Source organism: Helianthus annuus, chromosome 14, assembly GCF_002127325.2.
Source record: "Helianthus annuus cultivar XRQ/B chromosome 14, HanXRQr2.0-SUNRISE, whole genome shotgun sequence".
Taxonomy (NCBI): Eukaryota; Viridiplantae; Streptophyta; class Magnoliopsida; order Asterales; family Asteraceae; genus Helianthus; species Helianthus annuus.
The window spans coordinates 125,764,989-125,773,810 of NC_035446.2; the positions used below are offsets into that span (position 1 = coordinate 125,764,989).

At 34.5% G+C, this 8,822-nt stretch overlaps 1 protein-coding gene and 1 long non-coding RNA gene across 2 annotated transcripts; both read right to left on the reverse strand.

The window, feature by feature from the left end:
• Positions 1-1,269: 1,269 nt before the first annotated feature.
• Positions 1,270-8,516, reverse strand: LOC110909308 (nudix hydrolase 8). Its single transcript, XM_035983072.1, has 11 exons — positions 8,387-8,516; positions 8,056-8,288; positions 7,879-7,944; positions 7,637-7,774; positions 7,470-7,547; positions 7,327-7,377; positions 7,100-7,243; positions 5,882-6,089; positions 4,772-4,788; positions 3,731-3,894; positions 1,270-1,576 (listed from the first exon to the last, which is right to left on the reverse strand). Exons 1-11 carry the CDS (start codon positions 8,514-8,516, stop codon positions 1,270-1,272), a joined length of 1,536 nt encoding a protein of 511 aa, XP_035838965.1.
• Positions 6,493-6,674, reverse strand: LOC110909309. Its single transcript, XR_002575337.2, has 2 exons — positions 6,624-6,674; positions 6,493-6,540 (listed from the first exon to the last, which is right to left on the reverse strand). It is a non-coding gene; the product is annotated as an uncharacterized LOC110909309 (long non-coding RNA).
• Positions 8,517-8,822: the final 306 nt, after the last annotated feature.

Below are 8,822 nucleotides of genomic sequence, written 5' to 3' on the forward strand. Positions count from 1 at the left end.
GGTAGTCTTAACATTTTACTTCATCTTTTTCCTTCTTTTTATATGGAAAACCAGAGTAAAATCCCGTACAAAGTATCTTATTGTTTTAATCGTAATTACCCCCTACAAGATCAAAATTACCCTGCAAGATCAAAATTACTCTAAAAGATTAAAATTTCCCAATAAGATCATTTATATAGTAATTATAATATTCTACAAAATTACCCTATAAGATCAAAATTACCCTAAGAGATCAAAATTACCCTACAAGATCGTTTGTAAAGTAATTATGATACTCTATAAAATTACTCTACAAGGTCAAAATTACCCTAAAAGATTATTTTACAAAACTACCCTACAGGATCATCCGTAGAGTAATTTTGTTAATTATTCTATGAGTAAAATAATTCTGAAAATGTCACCGTCTTTTTTTTTACTTTTCCACTCCATTCGTACGTTTTGTACGATAGGATACTTTGTATTTGATCTTTTGTCTAGAGTGTGCCAATTGTCAAAATATATCATGCTCTCCACTCGTCAATCTACTTTCTTCTCTTCTTCTTTTAAGTGTGAAACTTCATGGGCATTGATGTCAAAATGTCTTGAAAAACACTCGTGATTCAAACACCACCCCTTGAGCCTACTAGGTCCGCCCTAATCTTTAAGGATATAATAATATCTATAAGAGTAAATTACAAGTTTTGTCCTTTATCTTTACATCAAATTGCAGACGCTGTCCTTTAGCGCAAAAGTTGACAGGCGGTGTCCTTTACCTTTCAAAATCTTGCACCTTTTGTCCTTTAGGCCCAACCCAGTTAATTTTTTTGGTTAAGTTTGGTCATGTGCAAGGCACATGAGGGTTTTCTTGTCTTTTCACCTCCTCAAGGACTATTGTGTAACAAAACTTATATCAAAGGACTATTGTGTAAAAAATAAAAAGATATTTAAAAAAAAAACAAAACTCAGCTCTCTCTTATCTCTCTCTCACACACCTCCTAAAAGATATGAAACCCTATTTGCAGCCGTCATGCCCTGCTCTCTTTACTCTCTTTCTCTCTCTCTCTCTCTCTATATTATCAACTCAAAACACAAAATCAAAAGAACACCTGCAACTATCCTTCACCATATTTTTTATTCCAAGCCACCGTTAACCACCGCACCACTACAGACAACCAACAACAATCTGGGAAGCATGTTTACACAGTGGGAGATATGAATAAACACTTCATGGTTGATAACGGAACTGCAACAAGATCCGAGAGGTGAATTCGGTTCTACACATCTCTAAATTCAGCGCCCAACTGAATTCTGATCAACAACAAGATCCGGACAAATAATGTGAACGTCACCAAACCACGTTGTTCCGTTGAATCTTCGATCTGGGTTTGCCATCGTCGATCGGAGTTCGCCGGAAGCAGGCCGACAACCCCTTTCTCTTTCGCCGGAAACACACGTTGTTCCGTTGAATCTTCGATCTGGGATGTGGCGGCGGTGGGTGTTGGTGGTGGGAGGTGGAAGGCGGTGATTTTTCACTATTCCACAATCTCCGATGCCGTGGACTTGATCTATTGAATCTGCACTATTAAAATCCAGGCCTCTGTTTTGATTTATCATATGATTTTTGAAATATATTTTGTTTTGTTTTGGGGTTTATATCTGCACAAGTTTATGGGCTGAATTTGATACTTGTTTTATGGGCAAATTTGGTCTGATTGTATGGTGGTTGTAGATGATGAAAGGTGGTAGTGGTGGCGGTGAAGGGTGGTGGTGGTGGTGGTGGAAGATGGTGGTGATAAGTGGTTCCTAATTTCAGAAATATATATATATATATATATATATATATATATATATATATATATATATATAGGGGAGGGTTATCTTGAGAACGCTAAATATTGCGAGAACCGTGAGAACGAATGAAAAAACCAATCAAAACCAATTTTTTTTATACAAACCTCATTGTAATTAAGATACAACATCAAAACAAGAATTTATAACATCAAATAATTCATTTCTCATTTCAAAATCATTCTTTTTAGATTTTTTACACATGTGTAAATATAGCAGATTTACACATGTGTAAATGGCAAACTTACACATGTGTAAATTTTCTTTATTTATGAATTCACGTAAATTTAAACGTGTAAATTGAATTTCTAACATTGTATTCGAATAATAATGATAAGTATAGAAAAAAATTTTGAATTTGAATTGTTTTTGACCAAGTTCTCATGGTTTTTTCATTTGTTCTCACGGTTCTCACAAATATTTAGCGTTCTCATTTAAACCCTCCCCTATATATATATATATATATATATATATATATATATATATATAGGGGACCGCTAAAATGAGAACCACCTCGAGTTGTAAGAACCGTGAGAACTACACCGTACGGGGCGAGGTGGACCAAAAATTTTTTTCATAAACGTAGATGCGTGTATTATAAACACATTTGTAAAAAAAATTCAAAAAAAAAATGCCGTGTGTGTAGTTTTGAGCATCACAAGTTTGTGTTTACGAGTACCGTAAATCCTACCGGAAAATTTACGGTACCCGTAAACATACACTTGTGGTGCTCAAAAACTTTTTTTTTGAATTTTTTTTTTCAAATGTGTTTATAATACACGCATCTACGTTTGTGAAAAAAAAAAATTGGTCCTCCTCGCCCCGTACGGTGTAGTTCTCACGGTTCTTACAACTCGAGGTGGTTCTCATTTTAGCGGACCCCTATATATATATATATATATATATATATATATATATATATATATATATATATATATATATATATATATATATATATATATATATATATATATATATATATATAGGGGGCTGCTAGAATGAGAACCACATATATATATATATATATGTATATATATATGGTTATAAAAATAATATCTTAAATTATTTTGTTATAATAGCCCCTTGATATAATTTATCTTATACAACAACCCCTTGAATGCTGAAATTACAATAGTGCCCTCATGTGCCTTGCACATGACTAGATTTAACTAAAAAATCTAACTGGGTTTGGCCTAAAGGACAAAACGTGCAAGATTTTGAAAGGTAAAGGACACCGCCTGTCAATTTTTACGCTAAAGGACAGCGCCTGAAATTTGAAGCAAACATAAAAGACAAAACTTGTAATTTACTCTATCTATAATCTACTTGTATTATTCGTGTGTTACACATGCGTGATAAAAATTTTCTATTAAATATCTTTGATACTTCTAAGGATAATAATAAATCGAAGGGGTGTCCGACAAGTAGGCAAAGTAATATATAATTTGAGTTATGAATCTATTCCAAAACACGATGTCACATCAACCTACTAAACAAAGTAATAATTGATATTTGTTATTGATATCTTCTCATTAATAATTATGTAGTACCCATAATGCATGAAATATTTAATTGTATTATGCATATAATACACATATCTTTAACGTAGTTTAAAAATATAAAAAGAATCAATCATATCGTAAGAAGTACGCCATATCTATGCGTTAACTTTTAATGTTTATAAACTATAACTAGGTTATAACCCCGTGTATTACACGGGTTGAATAAATGAATTTTATATAACAAACTAGGTTATCACCCGGGTGCTACCCGGGTTGGAGAAAACTATTAAAATAAATATTAAGTGTACAAATAAAATAAAATACAAAGTCTCATGTTACATAAATTAGTGATACAGTGGATACACAATTTAAAGATAGTCGAGTCCCTTTGAAATCAACACCTGACTATTTTCATGCCAAACAGTTTCCTCATTGTATCAGGATCCGCAGTGCTTCCGATATATATCAAACAATCCTCACCATTTTCAAGAAGATAGATTTCATGCTCATTCACTTTTTCACTTGACAGAGGAATAACAGGATGAATAATAGAGCCCTCTGTTTCCTGTAACCTCAAACAAAAAACCGAGACACCATACAGAGAATATTACAGGGAAAACCACAAAATCTTTACCTTTAAATCAAGATCATGAATACTACTCATTGTGGGGTACGCAAGTGGAAATCTATAAGTTTAACCTCTAGGTATGGGTGTTCAAGATCGGATAATTCGGTTTTCGGATATCCGAAAATCGGATATCCGAAATTTCGGATAGTGAAATATTGACATCCGAACCCGAATCCGAAATTTCGGATATCCGATTTTCGGATATCCGAAATTTCGGATTCGGGTTCGGATATCTAATCGGATATCCGAATATCCAATTTTTTATTTAATTTTTATTTTTTTATTATTTTTTAATATTTGGAACCAGATTTTTCGGATAGTTTCGGATATCCGAATATAAATTTTGGATATTTTTCGGATATTTCGGATATTTTTTTCGGATATTTCGGATATTTTTTTGGATATTTCGGATACTTCGGACATTTTTCGGATATTTTTTCGGATATTTCGGATATTTTTCGGATACTTCGGATATTTTCGGATACTTCGGATATTTTCCGGATACTTCGGATATTTTCGGATACTTCGGATATTTTCCGGATACTTCGGATATTTTCGAATATTCGGATATCCGAAAAAAATAAAAATTAAATTTTCGGATATTTTCGGATAATCCGATTATCCGAAAATTCTCAAAATCACTATCCGAATCCGAATCCGAATTTTTGGATTATCCGATTTTCGGATATCCGAAAATTCGGATATCCGAAAATTCGGATATTTCGGATACAGGTTTTCGGATATTTCGGATTCGGTTTCGGATTCAGATTTTTTTGAACACCCCTACCTCTAGGCATACAATGTTTATATATACCAGCCAATCATTAAAGCCTAATGCAACAGTAATCTCATATTATTAACACACTAAGTAAAAAAGAAAAGGCACGTTAGCAAAAAAAAAAAAAAAAACCCAACTCAGCCAATCCGTTTTTACCCATACAAAAATGACACGTTTAAAACCTAACCTATTTTGTCCCGTTACCCAGGTTGCCCAACCAGACCTTTTGGTCACCTCGGAGATTTGGCATAGATCAAAGACATCATTACTTCTATCTAAGCAGCCGTAAATGAAGAAGACATAAATTACTCAGAATCCGACACTACGACAACATAAGAAACTTAAAAATTTCTTTTTAAACATGCAATTGTACTAAAGGAAGATGCATAATTTTCTTAACAATTAAAATTTGATCATTAGACTGTTACCAATCCCCCCCCCCCCCCAATTGTTCCCAAATGACAACATGAATTGAAAACGAACAGTTCCAATTCCAATTTCAAAGGGCACGATGCATGTAAAATTTAAAATTCTCACCAGGATTCAACGCACGTAAAATTTATGTATTCATACCCCAAACCTGCATCAAATACTTAAACGATTACTCATAGCGACCATATTTTTTTCTCGCCTCCAACTACCTAACTTGAGACATTGTCGCATCAACATGTCATGGAAGAAAGATATTTGGTTATTAAAAAGTTATTTTTTTTTCATACGGGTCATTCAACAGCCCAACAAAGTATCCAAATGATCCAAGGCTTTAATGAGTGGTATTTTCATGAGTACATAAACAAAGGCCATGAATTCAACCCATGAACAAATTTAGCATGCTCAAATGCAGATACCCAATTAGAAAAAAATGTTGAGAACAGGCACATGCAGTAGAAATGTTTTAAAAGAACTTTTTTATTGTATCTTTACATATTAATTATTAAAATTTAAAAGAGGCCAGTTTTACCAGATATCTACGGGCGTCTAAAAGGGGTTAACGGTCTGCAGAATATTCTCACAGTTCTTTGAATCTTCTCGAACCATGAAGGGCTGCTTTTGGTTTCCGTATCTTAGAAATGGAAATTGAAGATGCCAGCCTCGTATTCTTCTTACTGGTCCATCAACAATAACACAAAATAGCAATCCAGGTACAATGGTTTCCGTATCTTAGAAACTTTTGATCGTCAACAACGTTATAATACAAGGAAGATAGTCTGTTGTCAAACTTGGAAACGACTTTATGAACAGCTAATCCACAGTAGCGCTTCCCGATCCTAGCAATGCACATGTCTATGATCTTCTTGAACATGTTGTCTCCTTTGATTAACGGTTGTTCAACAAACTCCGTCAACGCCATCCACTACGCAACAAAAAAATATTAGATATTTGATTCTCATGTCTGCTTGTGCAGATATTTTATTCATAGACAAAATTAGGGGCGTCAAACTGTCAATTCGTGTTGCGTTGAATAGTTGAACCCGAATATGACTCATGTATTTATTCGTGTCAAAGACGCTAGCCCTAACCTAGGCACATTTAAATCATGTAACCCAAACACGACTCATACATTTAAACGAGTCAAACAGGTTGACATGTAGTAATCAAGTTGTAAACATGTTAAAAGGCTTGGCGGGTCGACGTGTATAATTAAATACGTCAACCTAAATACGACCCGTTTATTAAACGTGTTAGATATGATAGCCCAAACCTGACTCTTTTGTCAACATGCAGATGAAAAACAGGTCCGATTTTTCAAAAGCCACATTGTGCGCGTGCCTAAAAGCTATAACTTCCAAGAATTCGGTATCAATCTGAAAAACAATATGCAGCGGAAAACGTTAGACTTCGATTCAGCTGATACTGCGATACATCATAGTTAATCACGGATTCTTACCCCAGTTTCCTCTTTCACTTCTCTTATAGCTCCTGTGAAAATCTCCTCCGAATGGTCAACACCAAATCAAAAATGTTATAAAAAATATTAGATATTTGATTCTCATGTCTGCTTGTGCAGATATTTTATTCATAGACAAAATTAGGGGCGTCAAACTGTCAATTCCTATTGCGTTGAATAGTTGAACCCGAATATGACTCATGTATTTATTCGTGTCAAAGACGCTAGCCCTAACCTAGGCACATTTAAATCATGTAACCCAAACACGACTCATACATTTAAACGAGTCAAACAGGTTGACTTGTAGTAATCAAGTTGTAAACATGTTAAAAGGCTTGGCGGGTCCACGTGTATAATTAAATACGTCAACCTAAATACGACCCGTTTATTAAACGTGTTAGATATGATAGCCCAAACCTGACTATTTTCGTGTCGTGTCAGAAATCAACACCTCTAGACAAAATCTATCGTTTTACCTTGGCTGCTTGAACTTCAAGATCATCGGTCTTGATCTCACTTGAAACTGGTCTCAACATGCAGATGAAAAACAGGTCCGATTTTTCAAAAGCCACATTGTGCGCGTGCCTAAAAGCTATAACTTCCAAGAATTCGGTATCAATCTGAAAAACAATATGTAGCGGAAAACGTTAGACTTCGATTCAGCTGATACTGCGATACATCATAGTTAATCACGGATTCTTACCCCAGTTTCCTCTTTCACTTCTCTTATAGCTCCTGTGAAAATCTCCTCCGAATGGTCAACACCAAATCAAAAATGTTATAAAAATGTTATATGGGTTGTGTAGAAATTAAATCAGATTAGTTATAACTTATAAAAATGCGCACCTCAAGAATGAAGCCCGTTGGTAGCTTCCGAAGCCCGACAAGCTCGGGTGCACAATGTTTCTCTTGAACCACAAGAACCTGCATCCGAAATTTTTTCTTATAAAAACTTGTACAAATTCATGATTAGCATGTCACTTTACATGTAATATATATATATACACACACACCTCATTCTTGTCATTGATCACGAAACCACCGACTCCTACTTGATGGGAAGCATTGGCAGGAAACATACATGGTTCATTAGGAATCCAATATGTCATCATAACGTATCCTGTTTCCGCGTGATGGTATTGAAACCCTTCCTATAACAAATATATCGCTCGTTTAATTCCATTAAAAAATAAAAATAAGAATTATAATTTAAGAACATCTAAGCATCAAGACTAATAAAAGGCAGAAGCTATACCCTTACTGCTATAGGAACAAGATCACATTTTTCTACAGGCAACTTTAGCCAAATTCCTTTCTTACCCTGCAATTGGAATCAAGAAATACATCAATTGCCTAGGACAAAAGGGTAATTTGGGAATAAGTTCTATCAGCAAAACATTAGCAATTTAGCATCAGTATGAACAAACTTCACCTCTGTCCTCCAAACCGAAACAGACGACCGAAGGATAGACGCAAACACTTTAGTCTCAAACGGTAGCTTCTCCGGATTCACAACAACACCACCATACTCATCATCAAATGCATCAAGAACTCGTTTTTCCGTAAACAAACTCGGGTTCGAGCCCGACCCATCGTATCTATATGAACAATCTCCCACCTCATATGCATCTTGCCCAACAAAACTAACACCCCCTCGAGAATTACCTATAAAACAAATCATTTCAACAATCAATGCCCAATTCACCAATTCAATTTCCCATCACAAGATTTAATAACATTGTTTCTTCATTGTCACCAAATACAGTGCAATGACGATGATTCCTGTTTTCCTTCATTCCTTGCCAATCTTTCTTCTATAGTAGAATACGAACCACCATAACAGAAAAAATAAACAATGAAATAGAGTGTGGAGAATTCGAGTAAAGGCACCATTGTTGATGCTCTTCAAACGCTAACTCATCGAAACAACTATTAAACCACAATTAAAACCAAAATCCAAATTAGTAGAGGAAATAAAAAAAAACATCTAGTATTCCTTGACATCTAAGATTTAGAAACAATAACAGTGCACAAAAAATGAAATTACCAATCTACATACCAAACTTAGATTTTATAAAATAGAATAGAATGCAATAGTTCTCCTGCAGTATAACAGATGCTACATATGTAAAGTGTAAACAACCCAATAACATTGAGTAGGAATGGATTCAACCCAAACAAATGAAAGTACCTGACAAA